We start from the raw sequence: 24,193 nt of genomic DNA, 5'->3' as shown, positions 1-24,193 counted from the left end.
ATGCACATCCTCATACTCTCGTCCTTCTTTTTGACAAAAAGCACTAGTGCTCCCCAAGGTGAATAGCTCGGTCGGATAAAACCCTTGTCTAATAGCTCTTGCAGATGTATCTTTAACTCCTTTAACTCGGTAGGTGCCATTCTATAGGGAGCTTTCGAAATCGGTGCCGTCTCATGTGCCAATTCTATTTCAAACTCGATTTCCCTATTCGGAGGTAATTCTGGTAGATCTTTTGGAAACACCTCGAAAAATTCACATACAATACGCACATCCTTTGGTTTGAGCTGCGTCTCTCATGACTTGTCCACCACACTAGCTAGAAACGCTTGGCAACCACTATTGATTAATCGCTGAGCTTTGAGAGCTGAGACTATAGGTATGCAAGTTCGAGAAACTTCTCCTTTGAAGGTGAACTGCTCTCCGCCTTTTGTTTTAAAGTTGACTGCCTTACCCTTACAGTCTATCGTTGCCCTATATTTTGCTAACCAGTCCATGCCTAAAATTACATCATAATCTTTAAGGTCTAACTCGATCAAATCTACTGCTAATTCTTTTCCTTCGATTCTAACTACAACGCTACGCACCCCTATACTAGATAGCATTCTTTCCCCCGAGGGTAACTCCATGAAAAACTTATCTCTAAGAAGTTCACATGGTCTATCTAAGCTATCAATCATATTCATAGAGACAAAAGAATGTGTAGCTCCTAAATCGAATAATATATTGCATAGTGTACCAGAGATAGTGACCTGACCTGTTACCACTGTATTACTAGTTTCTGCTTCACCTCTAGTAAAAGCAAAAACTCTGGCTGGAACATCTTTCTTTTGGCCCTTCAATTTTGGGCAATCATTTTTAATGTGTCCTTCTTCTCCACAATTGAAACAGCCTTTCGTCTTATATCAGCATTCTCTTGAATGCTTCCTCTTGCAGATAGAACACTGGGGATATTCCACATAAGGCTTCTTATTCTCGTTACTTTCTGATGTAGTCTTATTCTTCTTGTCGGACTTTTGATTTTTACTACCGTCATATTTTTGTTTGTGGTCGTTATGTTCATTGTTATTCTTTTTGGCGTCCCTTCTGGCCACGGTTTCCTTCCAAATTCTTTCTTCAGCCTACTCAGCTTCCAAGGCTACCTCTAATGTTTCCGCATAAGTGGTTATCCCCCGAATCAACTTTACATCACGAGCTTTCAGAGGTTTCAGTCTCTTCACGAATCTTTGAATTCTCAGCGTCTCAATGGGTACCATGTCCACTGCGAACTTAGTCAGCCTATCAAATTCCCGGCATACTCCGTCACAGTTGAATTCCCTTGAGTAAGTGCGATGAATTCGTCCACCCTTATGGCTAGAATCGCAGGACTGTAATACTTCTTGTTGAACACTTGAGTAAACTCCTCCCATGTCATAACATTCACTTCTCAAGTTTGCTTTACTATATCCCACCAAATGTGGGCGTCTTTCTTTAGCAAGCTTGAAGCGCAAGAGACTCGATCTTCATTTCCCAATTGTATATGTTCTAGAATGGACTCCACTGATCAAAGCCATTCTTCTGTTTCTATTGGGTCAGATCCACCGTCAAAGTTCGGTGGTTGTTGCTTTCTAAAGCGTTCATACACTGCCTCGTAGCGAGGTTCTGCCAACTGTAGTAATTGTGCTAGAGGAATGACTTGTTGTGCCACTTGTTATTGTTGCCCTGAGTTTATTTGGAACTCTTCTTCCCTTCTCCTTAGCTCTGCCCTAAGACGGGCATTTTCTCTTTCCAAATTTATTCAAGTAGCAGCAGCTGCTAGATCTTCCACTACATTGGGTGCTTCTGGCACTCCTGGGGCTGATGGAATTTTTTCATATGTGGGGGTGACAGCTACTCCTCTTCCTCGCCCCTTTCCCATTCCTCGGCCTCAGCCTTGGCCTCTACCTTGGCCATTTAGTCTTTCAGATCTTCTTGGTTCCTACTCCATGTGTCTTTTCTGTTTCCCCAAAAGAGAAAAGTTGAAAAACTAAGACAAACAAAACAAGTAGAGGTTACAACTTAGCCTATCGTACTACTGTCTATTAGGTCTATCTATCTATAAAAAACTCCATATTACAATTAAGTCCAACTTGGGTAAATGGGCCTTAACAATTGAATCTTCCATGGAGGAGGGCTGGGTTCAGTATATCATACCCACTACTAAGGCCCCCTAACTTCCACTTGGACCCAAAAGACAGGAATTTGAACCCTTACTTTATTAATTGTTATTCGTTTAAATTGGACCCAATCTAATAATGCAAAGAAAATGGGCCTTCACAAATGGGCTAACCCATAAGAGAGGAATTTAAACTTTACACTTTCAATTGAATCCAAAAATTTCTTAACACTTACTACACAATGAAACAATATCAAAAGCAAATAACATGTTTTTAAAAAAAAATTATGAACAAGTGAAAATTTTCTAAAACATCATAAAATAAAAATTAACGATGTGTTCTTATATGCGTCTAATCCTCCCCATCGGATCCATTATCATACTCAGGGTCTGCTATTCTTCTTATAGCTTTAACCTTTCTAACCACACTTGAGTCCATTGGGCTAATTTCTGAAAAAATAACACAAGAAAGACATTACAAACATATTTGAAAACAATGTGTATACTTACTTGGTAACAAGTAGGTCCTTTGTAGCTCTTGTGTGTATTTCGTGGGAACGTTCAGGACCAATATAGTCGTGTGCTCTGATACCACCTGTAACACATGGATCCATGGTTTTACAAAAAATAAAATAATTGTCTTTAACACAAAAATGAGCAACATTTAAGTAAAACTATAAAATAATATGCTTTTATAAAAATAGGCCTGCTTAATCTTCCTCGACTATATGGTCCCCACGGGTACATCACGAAGCTCTTAGGTCCCACTCGCCACCGACTTTTCTATCCATAATTTCCTGAAATAGCAACATCATAAGGAGTGAGCTTCTAAGCCCTGTAAGGAAAATACAAACAAGAGTTAGTCATATAATCAAACATATCATAAATTTCACCAAAGTCATAAACAAACTTATTTATACTAATCACACAACAATAAATCCTAGGTCATATCATAACCTAAATCATATCATAGTCATAAATCATAGGTCATAGGTCATAGATCATAAATCATAAGCCATAAGTCATACTCATAATCATAACTATGGGTCATAAGTCATAATCATAACTATAGGTCATAATAATAAGTCAGATATAATAAAAAGATAAGTGTTTATACAGGGGTGTCAATTAAGCCTCGGACATAAGTCCGTCATACACCAGACATCACTTAGGTTTGTCATAAAGTTTTGGCAACCGAACCTACCGGACATAGTCCATCATACATCATTGGACACCTTAGGTCCAGACACACTTACCCCTTTATTGTACTTGAAATGTTAGGTCATACAAACATAAATTATATCATAAACTACATATACTAAGTCATAATACCAAACTATCTAATTTTCCTTACCAAAAATCAGAATATTGGAGACACGAGCGGCTGCTATGGATAGGAGGTTGCGAATGGACTTGAGCATGGCTACCGGACTAAAAGTCTCCTCATAGTCCACGCCTTCTCTTTAGGTATAACCCTTTGCCACTAATCGAGCTTTATAAGTTTCGATCTTTCCATCAACACCTCGTTTCTTCTTGTATATACACTTGCACCCAATGGCCCTAAAGTCACTAGGTGCTTCCACAAGATCCTAGACAAAATTTGAGTACATGGACTCCATTTCCTATTTCATGGCTTCGATCCATGGTTCCTTTTCAGGGCTAGTCATTGCTTGTTTGAAAGACAACGGATCATCATCACTAGTGTTACCAACAACCATATTGGTTTCACCATCCAAACCATAGCGAACTAGGTTCCTAGAAACCCTCCCACTACGACGAGGCTCCGTGACTGTTTGCTCAGGAACAGTGGTACTTTCTTCATTTTAATCGACTTGCATCACTTGGACATGAAGAGTGGGAATTTCATCATAAACTTTCTTTGATGACAATGGAACATTGGTTGACGTCAATTCTTCAACCATCTCCTCTAAAACTACTTTGTTGTGCGATTTGAAGTTTTGGACATAGTCATTTTTCAGAAAAGTAGCATTCGTAGAAGTAAACACTTTATTTTCTGAATGACTATCAAAAAGTTCACCCCGAGTGCCTTTAGGATAGCCAAAAAACATGCAAACTTTAGTTCACGGTTCTAGCTTTCCTTCCTTTTTCCTCAGGACATGGGATGGACACCCCCAGATTCTATAATGACGTAAACTAGGTTCACGACCATTCCAGCGTTCTAAAGGTGTTTTGGGGATTGATTTGGATGGTACGACATTTAGAATTTCGTTCACAGTTTCAATTGCATGTCCCCGGAATGAAGTTGGCAGAGTTGAGTAACTAAGCATACATCTAACCATTTCCAATAAAGTTCTATTCCGGCATTCCGCTACACCATTTTGTTGTGGAGTACCCGGGGCAGTAAGTTGTGATAAAATCCCAAGTTCAGTTAAATGATCTTGGAACTGCATATCCAAATATTATCCACCCCTATCAGATTGCAAGATCTTTAACGTTTTACCAAATTGGTTTTGAGCCATAGCTAGGAATTCCTGAAACTTTGAAAATGTTTATGATTTCCTATGCATTAGGTAAAGATATGAGTATCTAGAGTAATCGTCAATGAAAGTGATGAAGTACTCAAAACCACCCCTGGCTTGTATATTCAAAGGTCCATAAACATCTAAATGAACAAGTCCAAGTGGTTTTTTGGCCATATCACCATTTGCAGAGAATGGACGCTTGGTCAGTTTTCCTTTTAGACAAGATTCACATACAGCTATTTCACCTAAGGTGAGTTCCCTCAAAGGCCCGTCCTTTGTAAGTCTTTGAATTCTATCATAGCCAATGTGACCTAGTCTCAAGTGCCATAAATACGTCATGTTATCATTATCAGTATTTTAATGTTGATTGGTCCTAGGTTTAGCTACTTTAAATAAATCATTATTAAGTGCGAGGGGTTCGTTAGGTCGCAGAATATAAAACTCGTTTTCCAAACATGCAAAACACAATTGTGATCCATTGAAAGAAATAGATATATTAGAACTTGTGAAAGTCATAAAAAAAATTGTTCTAATTGCAACATGGAAACTGAAATTAAATTTCTACTAAAATCTGGAATAAAAAATACATCTTCCAAAATTAAATATTTATTTCCAAACTTTAGGCGAGCTTTTCCTCTAGCTTGGACAACAATGAACGCTCCATTCCCAACTTTAAGCTTTAAGCCACCTTAGTCCACTTCCTCCCATGATTCAAGAAGCTGTAAGGAGTTACAAACATGGATAGTAGATCCAGAATCAATAATCCAAACAGATTTATTATTCTCTAAAACACATGTTTCCAAGATGAATGAACTATAATCATTACCTTTGTTTTTTGCTGCTCGAAACTTGGGGCAATCCTGTTTGCAATGCCCCTTCTCATTGCAATGAAAGCACTTACCTTTAACTTTCTTGTTTTTCTTTTTCTTCCCCTTAGGCGCCTATTCACTTGGTTGTGCACTCATCTTTGTAGCCTTTGCAGGCCTAGGGTTGGTGTTTTGTCCACCTTTCTTCTTGTTTCCAGCTTTCGAAGATGAAGCTAGGTTGGCTTCAGCTTTAGCTGGATCAGCAGTAACAGTAGTAGTCTTCTTTTCTACTCCCTTACTTGGTACACCCATGATTGACTCAAAAGTCTGAAGCTCGTTCATGAGCTGCGTCAAACCATAATTGAGTTTGTTCATCACATAGTTGGTGGTGAACGCCAAGAAAGCTGGAGAGAGATTGTTGAGGATTAAGCCGACTTGAGTCTCCTCGTCTATTATTGCTCTGTTTAGTTCAGCTTCCTAAAAGTAGTTGGTCATTTTGATCAGGTGATCGTGAAAATGTTGAGACGCTGCCATCCGAGCATTGGCATATTTCTTGGTGGCCTCAAATGAGTATGCATAGACTTTGCACCAAACATGTCTTGGAGTTGATCTATGATTTCGTAGGTTGCCTCAACATTCTCCATTTTTGTCTTGAGAGTGTCGACCATACTAGTCAACATGTAGTATCGTGTCTTGTTATTAGCCACCTAACAACGCTCATATTTGTCTCTAACAGCCTTGGTAGCTCCTTCAGCTGGAACTTCCAAGGATTCCTCAGTCATGACGAACTTGGCGTTGTCACCAATCAACACTATGTTGATATTCTGCTTCCATTTAAGGAAGTTTTCTCCAGTGAGTTTCTCCATAGAAAGTTGAGAAAGGATGGGAGTAGACATAGCCATAATAATACTACATATTATCAATAAAATAGAAATTAATCACATTTGCTCAATAAAACTTATATTCACTCTAATTTTAAGAAATAGCACAACATATACCATAAATATGTAAGATATGGAAAAAAAATATTAAAATAACCAAATCTCTGTTTCTTTAGGTTTTTAACTAATCTATGATATTGTTATCTCGGTTGGCGAGAGTAAAAAAATCATTAGTTAAATAAAGTTGTAAACTCATTTAGTAATGGAGACCATTATTAACAACCTACTATTCGATCAAAATAAGAAAACAAAATCTCTTATTTTATGAGCTAGGCCCACGATTTCGATAATCATAGATTTAGTCCTAGTAGTCACAGTAGGGGTGAGTTTAGTAGAATTAGACCTATAATTATCTAGCTTTTGAAATCTAACCTTGTTAAAATAACTAATGAACACCTCCCATAGGGGGACGAATCAAAGCGTCTTGAGGCCCCATTAAGCTATTGACCTTGTCAAACTAACGGTGGAGATCGAAGATAATATTTTTATAATAAGCTCATTATTAAATAGTATTTTTATTACTAATTTTTGAAAATTAATGACTATGGTTCTCCAAAAAATAGTAAATTAAATTTTTAAAATCGAAGTCCTATAATCTTCTATTAATTCTAAAGTGTCACATTGAAACAAATTCAATTAAATTATAATTAATTTATTGCTAATCAATATCTAGGTTTAACTATTATAATGAACCTATCCAATTAAGTCCAACTCAAGCAAATGGGCATTAATAATTGGGCTTGTATGGAGGAGGGTTGGGTCTAGTATGTCGTTCCCACTACTAAGACTCTCATACTTCCATACAAGGTCCAAAAGACAGGAATTTAAACATTCGTTTTATTAATTTATTAGGCTCACTATAGTCATGCAAAGCAAATGGGCATTCACAAGTGAACCACCCACAAGAGAGGAATTTAAACTTTACATTTTCTAATGGGCCCAAATGAAACCTATCATTTTATGAATGTTTTATTTAGCAAAATCCATATATTAAGCAAACATATCAACCATTATTTACATCTAAGTCCAATTGCAAAAATACCACATATGGTGCAAACAGACATGTTATAATTGGATGAGCCTAATGATGTTACTATATGAGAAAGTCTATGAATTTATGCAAAAATACAACAGTTAATTTTCTAGAATTTATCCAAAATTCGAATTAATTAAATTTTTGCAAAAATAAATAAGTCAATCTAAATAAAATTTATCAACAATCAACATAAGTTAATTTAAATTTCATTTATCAACAATCAACTTTGTTTTGGTCATTTTGAAAAATATTAATTTAATTTAAATAGGATTTATCAAAAATTAACAAAAAATTAATTTAAATCCCATTAAAAAAATATTTTATTAATTGGTTTGAAAAATGTAATATTTTTCAAAATTTAACAAATTTTAAATTTTAAAACAAATATCTTTAACTATTTTTTTAAAAAAAAATATGTTGTTACAACTATAATAAATATTTTAATAATTTATTAAAAAATAAAAAGTATTAAAAGTTATAACAATCCTAAAATATATTTAAAACAGTTAAAAAAATTCAAATATCCATAAAAATACCTAGTCAAAAAAATTTCAAATTTAAAATAATTTAAATATTAAAATCCATAGAATAATCATATATTAATATTTTCAAATAAAAGATATTAAAAATAACAAGTATTTTAAAAAAATATATCTTTAATATCTAATAACTTAATTATAATATTTTAATATGTTTAAAGATTTAAAATTAATTAGTTAACTTATTTTTAAATTTCAATTTGAATCTTTGTAGAAAATATCTAATTTGTAAATATCAAACAGCAAAAATATATTATTTTAAAAAATATTTTTAAATGATATAATAAATCTGATATTTTTGGGTTTGTTATAAAAAATCAATTTCATAATTTTATTATCTTTAATTTAAAAAAAATTAAAAAAAAATGGAAGTGGGGTTTGTTCACCATGGCTTGGTGTGCAGGGAGACGCGCGCGGGTGGCCTGGGCGGATGCGTGCAGAGGTGCGTTGTGCACGCGGGAGTTGCGCGCACTAGGAGGGGTGCTGTGCGCATGCGCGAGCGCATATGCCCTTGGAGCCCAAATTTTTTTTTTTTGTGTAATTTTTCAAACAAAAAATGTTTTCTAAATAATTTTTACAATGTTTTACACCAAATAAAGCATTTATAAAAGTTAATTACAAAGAAAACACTACAAAATAACTCAAATTTGTTAATAATCACATAAAAATCAATATGCTTTATAAAAAACATGAAATCCATCAAAATACTCAACACATCAAATAATTCAATTTTTACCATGTTCATGCATGAAAAAAAAGATTACCAAAGGCTTTGAGGCCAGTTGTTGGGAAAACTTATACATGATCTTATTTATTTTTATGTAAATCAAATATTAAACAAATTAATACAAGAAAACCTAGAACATATTTTTATAATTGAATTTAAACAAAGATAATGATAAGAACACTTACATTATGTGGAGCGGAATGAATAAGTCTTTCCTTCTGTTTCTCTAACCCTTGTATTCTTTCTGTCCCAGGGTATCACTAAGAAACTGAACCGATCTTTTAATTTCTTCACAGTCTTCCAAAGTATTCTTAGGATCACCTAGACTAGAGTGAGTAATTCTCAACACATGAGATAGATACAGAAAGAAGAAGAGAATAAGATAATATAGAGGCTTAGAAAGGGACTTTTGCTGTAGAGAGAGTCTAAAATCCTAAAACATCAAAACTAGATCTTCTAATAATCTGTTTTTAATTCTCACTTAGCATTCCTTTTATAGACTCAATTAGGTCACTTATTTAATTAAAAAAATAATAATAATAGGCAGTGTCAACCATTAGGTCGAAATTATCATGGGCTTTAGGCCCGTGAAATTTCTCATTTAATTATAAGCCCGTTGGACTTAAAATCTAGGCCCGTATTATTTTATATTGATTAATTAATTAAATACTTATTTAAATCCTTTATCAAATTAATTATTTAGAATTTGAACCTTGATTTAAATTTATTTATTAATTTAGACACCAATTTATCTTAATTAAAAAATCTGCCCTAAAATTTCTTTTCTTCTCGAAATTGCATAACTTTATGAAATTATCAAAAATTGATCTAGTCAACTTTGATAATTCTAATTGATAATTAAATCAATTAATAGAGACTATCTAGATGATTTTATCCAAGGTGTAGTGGGGGCCATGGGCCTATGAAATCAAGCTCCAATAAGTTATCATAAATTTAACAAATAAATTTACTAACTTATTAATTTCTCGTGACTCCACTAAATACTCAAAATTGCACTCTTGAATTTATAGAACGCTCTATAAGCAATATAAATACATTATTAATTATCCATTGTTACATAATTATCACTCAATCCTCTATAGACAGTTTACAATGAGATGGGACTATAATACCGTTCTACCCCTCATTGTATTTTATCCTTAAAACACTTAGTTATATTTGTAAATGATATTTCAGTAAACTAATTATTAAAATGAGATCTCTATCATTTACCACCTTAAATCAAACTAAAAGGAAACCATCTTTTTACTTCTTCACCAGAAGCAATAGATGTTCATATCTATGATTAACACTCTCACTCAATTATACTACCAAGTTCCTAAGATGTAAGTATGGGCTAGTCTGTAGGGTAAGATGGTAATGAACAAGTCAAAGAACTTAAATAATACAATCACTTTGAATACTAACAACTCATAATTGAGATTGAATTAACCTATGGTCAACTATATGATATGACTAGAATAGATAATAACGATATGTTTACTTATCCTATCTACTATTAATATCGGTCCATTTCGATGTAACAAATACATCTGATCTTATCTACTTTGCTAATGTTCTGGAAAGAACATAACACTACAATGTGTAAGTAGATTAAATCGTAGATTGGCAAGTCAGTGTAAATCTTGTGCAGTGACTAATCTTAGGACTAACTTATTTTGAGCATATAATCATATTTATATTCTACTGTGATTGCATCACTATAATTATGATTAACTATATGCTCAAGATTTAATATAAGTTTATATTAAACAAATAATCATGAAAAAAAACACGTGAGCAAAGTGATTGACCAAGTCAAAATTGAATTCTATTATTTTATTGATAATAAATGAGATTACAAAGAAATTGAGTTTTAATTAGGGCATAAAACCCCAACATGAACCCCATCGAGCATTTGCCTCAGCATACACATCGAACCCATATATGACCTAACCCATCGAACCCCTATCAAACTAGAATCGAACTCGAACTTCATTCTACTTTGTAAAAGAACTACCTAAACCCATCGAACCCCATCGAGTATACCCCTCCCCCTAGCCCATTGAACCCCCCATCTAACATACATCAAGCCCAAATCAAACAAAACCTTGGAACCCTTTGTCACTTAACCCTATCGAACCCCATCGAACCATCATCAAATCCCATTGAGTATACCCTTCCACCCTAGCCCATCGAACCCCCCATCGAACATGCATCAAGCCCAAATCGAACAATACCCTGAAACCCTTTGTCACCTAACCCCATCGAGCAATACGATATTAGCATCCTCAAGCAAGAATCAGGCATGCATCGAACCATCGAGCATTACCCGTCGAGAAATCATCAAACCACCCATCGAACCATCGAGCAACATAACAAAACATAGCACAACCTACTCTCAAATCGACTTACCCAGACCAAAAACAACAAACAAAACACAACAATATACTCAATCAACAACATTTACCTTAAAAATGATAAAAAATACTTCAAAACCCCATCTACCCACATACATATTCAATCAACAACAAACAATGCAAGAACATTACAAAAAAACAAACCCAATCAATTTTTAAGCTTGTAGTGTGGAGCCCAACCTTTACTCAAAGAAATCGAGGGAGGAGAGGCATTGTCGCCATCAGAGGCATAGAATGAAGCTGGAGCTGAGATGGGGATCGTCGCGAGAAGAGGGAAAGCCACGAAAATGAGAGGGAAAGTGACAAGGAGAAGGCTGACCAAGGGGAGAAGAAATGCACGAGATGACGACGAGAGGGAAGGGGTCGGGTGGGGGGAAGCTTGATCGAGAGAGAAAGTGAGACTCAAAATTTGGGGGGAAAATTATGGGAGGGGTATTTTGGGTATTGTCAAATGAATTGACATCATTTTGAAAGGAATGGAGTGCTTAGCATTTTTTTTTATTAGGACCCCTCATTAAGCATAAAAACTCAAATTTCTTATATATAGTATACCAAGTTGCCATATTTAGTAATGGTTCTATTTAGTATATTAAATAGTAATTTTTAAAATATATATATATGTGGAATATTTCTCAATGGTTACTACCCATAGATGGTTACTACCCATAGATGGGTACTGACAATTTTGATGATGTGGCAATATAGTGGTTTGGTATAGCAAGTCACCAATATGTCAATATTTTTTTCTATATTAATTTCGAATTTAGTTATTTTTTTGCCATAATTAATGTTGTTTCCAACCAATGAGAGACACTAGCTATACTTAGAAATTGACATGTATTAAGAATTTAGGCTTACACTTTATTTATTTTCTTATTTTTCCCTGCTTTGTACATGTTTACTCAAACCTTTTTCGTTGTTTTGTTTTTCTGTTACTATAGTTTAGTTTTTAGGTTGATTAGGAGTTGGTTATTTTATTTGTTGTAACAAACCCTGCTATAATTCTTGATCATTGTATTCCTCCTCTAAAGCCTATATATATGGCTCTTAGTCTGGTTGTACAAATTAATCAAAAATTAATACATTTTTTCATTGTTCTTCAAAAGCTAATAGCTTTGTTCTTTTTGCAACATGGTATCAGCCAAGGAAATTTAGATTTCCCAAGATCTGATATTCTCTCTCACTCATTTTTTTTCCTCCTACGAAGGAGGTTCTTCATCATCCTATTTTTTGGTGCGCATCTCTGATTCGATTCCATCCGTGTTTTACAATTGATTCCCACCTTCATTCTCGTATCCAAACATGTCTTCGCCTCCTTCCCCTGTCGACAATAGTTCTGCTTCCAATGAATCCCAGGCTCGAGTTCAAACTCCGGCATCTCAGGTCAACAATCTAAGCTCAACATCCAGAACTGTCATTAACGATCCAAGCAGACCCCTATTACCTTCACCACGCAGATAATCCCAGCAATGTTCTTGTGTCCCAGCTTCTTACTGGTCAGGACAACTACTCTTCATGGAGTCGCGCCATGAAACTTTCTATCTCAGTCAAGAACAAGTTAGGTTTTCTTGATGGATCTATTTCCAAACCGTCCCAATCTAATTCGTTCATGTCCAACGCCTGGATCAGAACTTGGATTCTAAATTCTGTATCCAAAGAAATCTCAGCTAGTATCATCTACGATGAATCGGCAGCCGAAATTTGGAATGATCTCAAATCAAGATTCCAGCAAAAGAATGGTCCTCATATATTCAACCTCAGACGCGATTTAATGAACTTAAGGCAAGAACTCCAATCTGTAAGTCAGTACTATACTCGTCTCAAAACTCTTTGGGAAGAATTATCCAACTATCGACCCTCTTGCACTTGTAATATGTGTACCTGTGGAGGTGTAAAGTCTCTTCAAGAACACCATAATATGGAGTACATAATGTCATTTCTTATGGGTTTAAAAGATTCATGTTCTCAAGTGAGAGGCAATATTTTACTAATGGATCCATTGCGTTCACTTAGTAGAGTCTTTAATCTAGTTACTCAGGAGGAAATCAAAGGGGTGATGCAATGGCTACACCATATACAGAACCTTCAAGCAATCTGCCCATGGCTTTTGCCTTCTCAGGAGAAAATTCCTCATCCCTTAAACTAACTCACGGTCCACAAAATCATATCCACCACGCAAGAATAGGTCATTCTGCACCCATTGTAATGTTCATGGACATACCATTGAGAAATGTTACAAAATCCATGGTTATCCTCCGGGTTACAATAAGCCTCGACAACAGTCCTCACCTCCAGCAATCTCCACCATTCCTCAGCTACAACAGTCCTCCGTAGCTGCTAATCAACTCCAAACCAGTGATTGTCAAACTCAAAATGTCACAGAGAGTCATACTTTCTTCCCTCAGTTAAGTGCCACACAATACCAACAACTACTCACCTTGCTTACAAGTCAACAAACTGGTATAACTTCTTCTACTTCTTCTCCTCCTGCAAATAGTTTAGGTATGATTCTTTCCACATCTAACTCAGTCAATTCCCATTCTAATAATGCTTAGATAGTTAACTCAAGAGCAACAAGACACATTAGCTCTAATATCTCTCTTTTTACATCATTATATAAAAGTCCAAATGCTAGAATTATTTTGCCTAATAATGTCCATATTGATGTGCAATACTCTGGGAATGTTGTGTTACCCAACAATCTTGTGTTGACAGAAGTTCTTTATGTGCCAAACTTCAAATATAATATAGTTTCTATCAGTAGTCTAACACTTTCCTAGAATCTAGCTATTTCCTTCTATACTGACTCCTTTGTTATTTAGGACATCCTCACCAAAAAGGTGATTGGCAAGGGTAGATCTCTTAATGGACTCTACATCTTGGATCATCATCCCTCTATAGCTCAAGTCCACACCATTAGTGCAGAATTATGGCATTCCCGATTAGGCCATTTTTCTTCTAAATGTATAGATATATTGAGTTCTGTTTTGAATTGTAATACATCTCTTTTACACAAATATGAACATTGTTACCTTTGTCCTAAAGCTAAACAAAGACAGCTACCTTTTCCTATTAATGAAAATAAATTCTCTGCCAATTTCTTTGATTTAGTTCATTGTGATATTTGGGGTCCTTATCACACCCCATCCCATTTTGATCATCGTTTCTTTCTCACTCTTGTTGAAGATAAATCTAGATTTACTTGGGTTTATCTTATGAAAAACAAGTCTGATGCTCTTTTTATTCTCCCTAAATTTCTTGCTATGATTGAAAATCAATTCCATACTATCATCAAACATTTTCGATCTGACAATGCCCCTGAATTAACCTTTACTTAATTATTTGCTCATAAAGGTATTTTACATCAATTTTCATGTGTTGAAACTCCTCAACAAAATATCATTGCTGAAAGAAAGCACCAACACCTCTTAAATGTTGCACGGGCACTACACTTTCAATCACATACTCCATTACAATTTTATTAGCTGCTACTTTCATCATTAACAGGACTCCTACTCCTCTCTTGCAAAATAAATCTCCATATGAATTGCTCTATGACAGCTTACCTGATTACAATTTTTTTCGGACTTTCGGATGTCTAGTGTTTGCCTCTACTCTTCGTGCTCATAGAACTAAATTTGCACCTCATGCTAGAGCGTGTATTTTTTTAGGATATCCTTCAGGTTACAAGGGAAATAAGTTGTTTGACATTAATACCGAACAATTTTTTATTTCTAGGAATGTCATTTTTCTTGAGCATATTTTTCCACTTACTACTCTCAACAATGTGTCTGTTTTACTTGATCCTTTTTCCTCTACTGTTTGTCCTTCTTTTATTATTTCTCACACACCTGTTTCAGATTACTCAAGTTCATTACAAGAAGGTTCTAATGACACTACAAATCATACAGTTCATGATGATGTTTTTCCAGCACAATCAACCCCTACCACTACAGATGCCACATCCGAATGTCAAGTTCCTTCCCCACCAAATCAGGCTTTGTCTATGCAACCTCTTCGTCGGTCAACAAGGATTCCACGTCCTCCTGCTTACCTACGAGATTTTTAGTGTCATAGTTCCCTTCACAAAAACCATTCTACTCCTTATCCTATTAATCATTTTATTTCTTACGATAGACTCTCTACTTCTCACAAATATTTTGTTCTTGCAGTTTCTACTAATGCCGAACCTACCTCATTTAAGATGGTTGCCCTTGATACCAATTGGATACAAGCAATGCAAGAGTTACAAGCTTTGCAACTTAACCACATTTGGTCCCTTGTTCCATTACCTCCACAAAAGAAAGCCATTGGTTGTCCATGGATCTATAAGATTAAATACAAGTGTGATGGAAGCATAGAACGATACAAAGCCCATTTGGTTGTCAAGGGATACTCCCAACAAGAAGGATTAGATTTTTTTTTACACTTTTTCTCCTGTAGCTAAAATGGTTACACTTAAATTACTTCTCGCCATTTCCGCTATAAAAAATTGGCCTACTCTTCAACTTGATATTAACAATGCTTTTCTGAATGGCGACCTCAATGAAGAGGTTTACATGACTTTACCCCCTGGCTTATTAACACCTCCTTCTTCCTCTACAGGTCCTCCAATGGTGTGCAAACTACACAAGTCTACCTACGGGCTCAAACAATCTTCCAGGCAATGGTACACCAAACTTTCTGAGGTCTTACTTAATATTGGTTTCACACAATGTCAGGTAGATTACACCCTCTTTACAAAGGGTCATGGACTAGACTTCATTGCCCTTCTCTTATATGTCGATGATATTATCATCACAGGCCCTACCTTGACCAATCTGCACCAGCTCCAATGTTATTTGCACTCTCATTTCAACCTCAAAGCTCTTGGTCCCCTCAAGTATTTCTTAGGATTTGAGATTGCGAGGTCCTCTGCTGGTTTGTTCTTATGCCAAAGGCAATATACTTTGCAATTGCTTGATGACACAGGATACTTGGGTTGCAAACCTACCGTCACCCCTATGGACCCTCGTCTTAAATTGGATGCTTCTACAGGCACACCACTCTCCGACCCATCTCAGTACAGACGGTTGGTTGGCAGGCTTTTATACCTCACTTTATCACGACCTGACATCACATTTGCTGTCCACAATCTTAGTCAATTCATGTCTTCACCTCGAACCACTCACTTACAGGCAGTGCACCATCTCCTTCGTTTCCTCAAAGGCAAACCAAGCCAAGGATTATTGTATCCCTCCTCCTCCTCTCTCCATCTACGTGCCTTCTCTTACTCGGATTGGGCTTCTTGCCCGATCACTAGACGATCTACTACAGGATTCTGTGTTTTTTTAGGCGACTACCTTATCTCCTGGCGATCCAAGAAACAGCCCAACATATCCAAAAGTTCTGCTGAAGTGGAGTACAAAGCTCTCGCAGCTACTACTAGTGAACTCACCTGGCTACAATATCTATTAAAAGCCTTTCAAATCGATATTTCAGCCCCTGCTTTCATCTATTGTGACAACAATTCCGCTATTCATATCGCCAACAATCCAACTTTCCACGAGCGCACTAAACACATTGAATTGGATTGTCACTTTATCAGAGATAAGATACGCAACTCAACCATCAGATTAGTCTCTGTCAACAACCACTTACAACTTGCTGATGCCTTCACTAAACCTCTTCCATCCCCTGCTCTTGATTCTCACATTTCCAAGATGTCTGTGCATGATATCCACAATACATCTTGAGGGGAGACTATTAAGAATTTAAGCTCACACTTTATTTATTTTCTTCTTTTTCCATGCTTTGTACATTTTTACTCAAACCTTCTATAAACATTTTTTGTTTTTCTGTTACTATAGTTCAGTTTTTAGGTTGATTAGGAGTTGGTTATTTTATTTGTTGTAACAAACCCTGCTATAATTCTTGATCATTGTATTCCTCCTCTAAAGCCTATATATATGGCCCTTGGTCTGGTTGTACAAATTAATCAACAATTAATACATTTTTTCATTGTTCTTCAAAAGCTAATAGCTTTGTTCTTTCCGCAACAACATGCATTTGAAAATTTAAAAGTTTATAATATTATATTTTCATAATAAATACACGTTTTTCATCAGGTAACCCTTCCAAAAATTTGAAAAAAATCAAAATTAAATTTTAGAAATATTAATTAATAACTATAAATATAAATCATTTATCTTAATCCAATTGTTAATATTAAAGTAATCATCCATGGTAGTAACCATTGAGAGTGCATCCATATATATATACATATATATATAATACACGTCTTAGTTACTCATGCTTTTTTACATGTGAATTATAGATGTATACCGATCAGCCAAGCAAATAATACACATTTTTGTGACTCTTTGATTTAAATTTTACTTAAATAAATTAAAAATCAGCTACAACATATGATGTACATTGTAGCTATAGCCCATCAATTTTTAAGAAATTTATAATAATTTATAGTGCTAAATATAAAGTTTAAAATAATTAGTTGTATTCGTATTAAAAAAATAGATAAACATGCAACGTGTTGTTTGAATTTTGTTTTGGACATCATAAACTTTTAGGGTGTGTTTGAAAGTAACTGTGTAATTGCTAGGGCATGTAATTATTAGGGTAGTAATTACATATCTTAGTAATTACACTATCTTATAAAATATAATGTGTGTTTGGATGTCAAGAGATAATTACTTATAAATTTTTATTATCATGTTTGATAAAATAGTTAGTAATTACACATAATAATATTATATAATAAAAATTTAAAATTGATAGTATTTAGTAGTGTAATTACACTCAATCTCGCAGGAAAATTAAAGTGTAATTGTGACATCTTAATTAGCTCCAATTACATGGCTACGCTCTATTTACGGTGGGTCAAACCAGCCAAATGGACTAATTATTGTGAATTACATTCAATTCCAACTCTAATTCTAAGTTGGCTTTCCAAAAACATCCTTAACAAATTTTTTTTTTTGGGTGATAATCTCTGATACGAAGAAAACAAGAAATGCACATAGAGTAAGCACAAAAAAATGTCCTTCAATCATATTGGTTAGCATTCCCTAAAATCTAACGGCTGTCGTTAGTCAAAGATTATACCTACTTAGTGAAGTTTCACTCTCCCCAGTTTTCACAAAATTCACTCTTCAAAACCAAAATAACCCCCCAAAGTTTCCAACCATTACAGCAGCCAGTATCACCACAGGATTACACACAAAAATCCCAAATGGCAACAATGTCAGCTTCAATTTCCATCTCCCCAAACCCTAACTTCACCTCCTCCCACAAACCCTCTCCTCTCTTCTCACCCCTTCACTCTATCAAAATTCATGCCTTCGCCCAAAATCCCATCAAATCTCTAACTGTCCAGTCCCCGCACGCGCCTTCCCGCACCTCTCTCACCGTCTCACGCGCTGCCTCACCATCATCTTCATCCTCCGGTACTGCAACCTCGTTCCACGGCCTCTGCTACGTCGTGGGCGACAACATCGACACGGACCAGATCATCCCGGCCGAGTACCTCACCCTGGTCCCGTCGAAACCCGCCGAGTACGAGAAGCTTGGCACCTATGCTCTATGCGGCCTCCCAGCGTCTTACGAAGCTCGCTTCGTGGAGCCGGAGGAGGCCAAGTCGAAGTACTCCATCATCATCGGCGGCGCCAACTTCGGCTGCGGGTCGTCTCGGGAGCATGCGCCGGTGGCTCTAGGCGCAGCGGGGACGGCAGCGGTAGTGGCTGAGTCGTATGCGAGAATCTTCTTTAGGAACTCTGTGGCCACCGGAGAAGTGTACCCGTTGGAATCGGAGGTGAGGATCTGCGAAGAGTGTAGGACTGGGGACGTTATCACGATCGAGCTAGCTGAGAGCCGTTTGATCAATCACACCACTGGGAAAGAGTACAAATTGAAGCCCATTGGGGATGCTGGGCCTGTTATCGAGGCTGGTGGCATTTTCGCCTATGCCAGAAAGGCCGGCATGATTCCTCAACAGGTTGCTGCTTAAATTTTATCTTTCTTTCAGGTATTTGTTCATTAAGTGTTGGTTGGTTTTTTTGGTCATTTTCATATATAATGTAATATTATGTATATATTGATTTATCTCTGTTTTTTCCAGTGGCTTTTGGGATTTTACAGGCTAGAAGTTTTTTGTTTTGGGGATTGCATTGTTTAATATATGTTATGTATTGTTTTATACGTGTCTGTTACTCCTTTGGTTTTTGGACTTTAAGTGGCTAAAGTCGTTTGGTTTGAGACTGCAATTTCGTTTTGGCTTAGGGTTGGCCTGGAAACAAAACGAAAGAAAAATTGTGAATATCAAACACTTACTTTCCATGGCAAGTTAAGTGCCACTAGGTAGTCTGAATTCGACTGTTCTTGGTTGTTTGCCTTTATTAGCTATGCAAGAGATGATTATTGTTGATTCACAAATAATTTATGATTGGAAAATCAAATGAATTAAATAAAATGTGTACATTTTCTACCCCCTTTTCTCTTTGCTGGGTCTGCAATTTTGGTTTGGTTTAAATACAAATACAAAAAATAACATGTTGAACCTGAATCGATGTCTGTCTTTTTCTATAGATTGGACCAAATAGCTATAGTCACTCAATGCACAAGTAAAATGACAGATTATAATTTTAGGTGAATTGGTCTTTTAAGTCTCAATACCGAAGGTTGCATGATCAATGTCTATGGCCTATGTTTGTATCATTTTTTTCCCTATCCTTATGTATATGTTTCTCTCGTTGTTGTTTGCAGGGTTTTCATCATGGTATGAGTTGTAAGGGCCTATGAATAACATCGATACCATTAATCTTTTTTTTTTCCATACAGCAAAGCTGATCATGTCCTTGTTCTCTTGGTTTGGAAATAGACCATTAGTTTGACTTGTTTTATTAGGAGATGAACATTAGAACGGTCTTTTTTTCTTATTGTATTAGGTTGGTTTAAAAATTTTCAGTTACTTTGATGTAGCTCTTGTTATGATTTACGTTGGAACAAGAAAAGTTGAAGTTTGCTTACATAAGATATTTATGAGCTGAGCAAAAAATTTTGCAATCCGCCCAAACCAATCCGAAAAAACTAAAAAAAAAAAAAAATGCAACCCGAGTTAAATTAAACCTGCCAAATTTGTTAATTGGATGGGTTGAAAAATAGGTCTAACTTGCCCAATTAAACTTTTATTTTTAAAAATATTTTTTTAATATATTTTTGGACTTTAAGCGTTAATATTTTCTTTTTATTTTAATAATAAATGTTTGTTTTACACTTTACATAAAGTTTTAAAATTTCGAAGCTTGATATATAGTAATTACACTAACAACATATTGTAAAAGAAAAATTATAATGGTGTGGGTGGGTTAATCTGACTAATCTGCCGAAATTGTTGGATGTGTTAAAAAAATTTCCTTATTTTAGTAGAATATAAATTAGGTAATATGATATAAATCGATTTAAAATTCTTATAACACGATCAACTCGCTCAATGCTTTGCCCTAATGACAACTTTGAAATTTGGACGATTTTGTCTGATATTTCCACTTAGATTGTTAAATGTAACCCAACATGCTCCTATCCACATCAACATAAGTGACAGTCAAATAAGGACAGTTTTCTTCCCTAACTGTTTTTTTAACCCGTCCATTTAAACACGTGAAATAATCCAGCTATGAATTAAGATTGATTTTCTCTAATATTTAACTAAGCAATTTTATTATTTAAAATATATTTTAAAATGGAAATTGATTAATATTGTATGTGAAAAATAGTGTTTCAGTCTTCTAAATTTTTATTTTAAAATTGAAAGGAACGAAGGACTTATATTCCTTTATTGATTGAAGGAGGTTGCAACGATTGGCTTCACTAGTCGCACAATGTGTTCTCGAATGCCTTTGAAGTAGTAACAAGTTGTCGTTGTCAAGAAAGAAGTAGATGAGGATGAAAGAGAAAGAGGGTCAACGAGGGGGATGGTGCCGAGGATGAGGCAAGTGATGTCAATGGGACTGGGAATATGCAAGAGAATGCATTGCCCATATGCATTCTTGCATATTTCCTACGAGAGGTGGGGCAGGGAATTCCTGTAAAGTTACTGATATTTTAAATAAAAAATAAATATAACACAACTACAATCTAAAATTAATTAATTCATAAATGTCATATTTAATATTGATTTACAATATACATTGGATTTTAGATCTAAAATTTCATTTTAGAAGATGCTAGTCCCATCAACTTTTTGGGAAAGTACTTTATGGAAAGCTAAAAGTAAAGTCAATCACACCTTACATATACTTCATCATCTAAATGATAAATATTGTCTCCAAATAAAACTAAAAATCTTTTTAAAAAAATCACAATATCTATACTTTATTATATATATGTTACATTATAAATAATTAATTATCAATATATATTTTTATATATTTAATAGGGCAAATGAAGATATAAATATCTGATAATTTTAAAATGTAATACTTTAATATTAAAACTTTTTTTCCTAATAGGAAAAATACTTAAAGTTGCTAAAATAATGCATTTGTTACTGTCTCTTCTACTATCATCTCATTTTATCTACATGTAAGCCCAAATTAATTTACGTTATATTTTATTTTAAAACGAATGTTTTTTTAATTTTTTTAAAGCATATATTAAAATCCCAAAATCTAAACAAAAAGTTTATATTTCTCTCCACAAATAAATAAATGAATAAATAACATTTCATTTTTTATTAACGAAAGGAAAACCCAAAAGCAAAACTTAAAAGAAGGAAGAATTGGAAAATTGAAATCGAAAAAGGTTATTACTAACGAACTAAAAAATGAAAGGCAATCTAGGTGACAAGGCTGCGAAGCAACAACATGGCTTTGTGATTCTTTCTTGCGACAACCCGATTACGGCAAGTGTTCTTCACCATTTTTGTTTTTCTTAATAAATGATCAGTGGGTAGTTATAGCTTTTGATGGTTTGTTAGTGTTGTTACTTGGTAGGATTTTATGGTGTATGGTTTAGTTTTAGTGTAAGTGTTAAGTAGGTTTTATTGTTGTTACGGAGATGGTAAACTTGTTAGGTGATCAATGTCATGTTAGGCATATGTTTGAGGTATAGTGGGGTTCATTTATTGATTCACTTGCACTATTTTTAGGGAATCTTTGCATTGGGTTGGGGTTTTGTTTTGTTTTCACTTGTGACAGGTTCAATTTAGGTAGAATATTAATATTCTGTATTGTTTTTGGGACAAAATATTTTATTTTTTTGAATGGCGAGGATTGGATAATTATTATTTTATAGTAAATATGCATCACAGAGGCAATTGGATAAACTTTTTTGGAAACAAAAAGTATTATGGAGGGTAGGTGACATTTTTTTTACTTCAACAAGATGGATTGTTTTAGTAGACTTAACTTAGAAATGATGGTGATTGAACTTGGGTACAACCTTCCAATAGGCTTCTGGTTCAAATTGAAAGGAAAAACACTGAAAGATAGTGTTATACCCAATTTTAGCATGATGACATGGCAAAAAAGTATACAAAGACAGATTGAAAGAGGGCACCATCGTGCCCTTAGCTTTGCCATTAGTAGAGGGGACCCTCGCCTATAGGGATCACCATCAATGAGGGGTGCCTTGTCTGTAAGCTTCGCCATTGGCGAGGAGACCCTTATTCACCAAGGTTGCCTACTAACAAGACACCCTCGCCACTCAACGAGGCATAATCGCCCATCAATGAAGAAGACCATCGCGACTCAACAAAGCTCCATCGCCTGCCACATCGCCCAACAGCTAGGGAGCTTTTTGTTCACCTTAACACAAAATAGTGACAGATGAATCAATTAAGTGGCCTACTAGGTTGCTATATTTGAGGGGCACAAAGGCTTGAAGTCTGAGCGCATCTTACACGATTTTTCCTGAATGGGAAATGCCACCATCAGCTCCACCCTCCTTCACCACTGTAAATATGATTTTGTAAATAGTAAAGGGGGTTCCGAAAGTTAACCACCCTCAATAGCATTTACTCTATAATTTATACCTCAACTACCTTAACAACAGAACAATCACTCAGTGTAATTGTTCTTGCTGGTTTATTACTCAAAGTCTCAATACAATTAACTAAGTGGACGTAGGTCTCATTAATGGCCAAACCACTATAAAATTCACATCTCATGCATTTATTATTGCCTTAATTACTTGTCTTTGATCGTTTACTTATTCAAAATATTCCACTTCGAAATTTACGCACAAACAACTATTTCCTTTATTATTTTATTAGTTGACGAAATTTCTGTTCAAACTAAAAAATAATTATAGATAAGGAAGTTATTTATATGTTGGAGGATATAAAGAGGAATAATTAAAAATTTGTGGATATATATACCTTATTCTGCCTTAAAATTAGTCTTTTAAATTGTGTGGGACAATGATTTGGAAGCAACACCTTATGTTGAAGAACCACCCCTACCTCCACCACTTTAAAGATGTATTTTAGAGGTGGTTCGTGATGATGTTGAAGTGGAGGTGGATGTGGTTGTTAGTGCACAACCTGTTGATTGGTCATGGGTTTGTAGAAAGTTCAAGAGCTTTAGGAGGCTATTGAGACATAGTGTTAGCATAGAGTTTGCATATATAGATCTAATTAGAGAGGCTTTGAAGGAGTACATTATAGATATGTTCAAATAATCTTATATTTTCAACCAATTTTCAAATATTTATTGTTGTTTATTATATTTATGTAATTTATAAAAAGATAAAGAATAAAATGAACAATTATTTATAGACTTCATGAAGTTAATAATCATTTTTCATTTTTGTAGACTTTTACTTGGTATGGGCAATGTTAGGCATACATTTATTTTACACACCCAAAATGCACATAATAATGTGGTGTATATTTTATAATATTTAATTTTATTGAGATGGGATCACACTATTTATATGCATGGTTTAAAATACTTTCACATCATTGTGTGCATACCATTACTCTATAGGTATTGAAAAATAATTTACCTATGTTATAAATGGCCAAATAAGAGTAAGAGCAATATGTAAAGCCAAATGATGTGGATGGTGCTTATATGCTAGGGTGCAAAAGATTGATAACACTACTTTTAAAGT

At 34.9% G+C, this 24,193-nt stretch overlaps 1 protein-coding gene across 2 annotated transcripts; it reads left to right on the top strand.

Moving 5' to 3' along the window:
• Window positions 1-18,213: 18,213 nt before the first annotated feature.
• On the top strand, window positions 18,214-20,111 carry LOC133778139 (3-isopropylmalate dehydratase small subunit 1-like). 2 transcript variants are annotated; one of them, XM_062217967.1, is made up of 2 exons: window positions 18,214-19,076; window positions 19,844-20,111. In XM_062217967.1, exons 1-2 carry the CDS (start codon window positions 18,315-18,317, stop codon window positions 19,877-19,879), a joined length of 798 nt encoding a protein of 265 aa, XP_062073951.1. In that variant the 5' UTR covers window positions 18,214-18,314; the 3' UTR covers window positions 19,880-20,111. The 2 variants fall into 2 exon arrangements, with proteins under 2 accessions (XP_062073951.1, XP_062073952.1); XM_062217968.1 differs by lacking the exon at window positions 19,844-20,111 and adding an exon at window positions 19,200-19,565 and having other exon boundaries at window positions 18,215-19,106.
• The last annotated feature ends 4,082 nt before the right edge of the window (window positions 20,112-24,193 follow it).

This window comes from Humulus lupulus, chromosome 5 (genome assembly GCF_963169125.1).
Source record: "Humulus lupulus chromosome 5, drHumLupu1.1, whole genome shotgun sequence".
Taxonomy (NCBI): Eukaryota; Viridiplantae; Streptophyta; class Magnoliopsida; order Rosales; family Cannabaceae; genus Humulus; species Humulus lupulus.
This window is presented reverse-complemented; position numbering and strand designations above follow the sequence as displayed.

What these genes read in the sequence shown, in the direction of transcription:
- LOC133778139 (XM_062217967.1), top strand. Translation starts at nt 18,315, where the DNA reads ATGGCAACAATGTCAGCTTCAATTTCCATCTCCCCAAACCCTAACTTC. An exon ending in CCGGCATGATTCCTCAACAG is followed by an intron (nt 19,077 to 19,843) that starts GTTGCTGCTTAA and finishes TGTTGTTTGCAG; the next exon opens with GGTTTTCATCATGGTATGAG.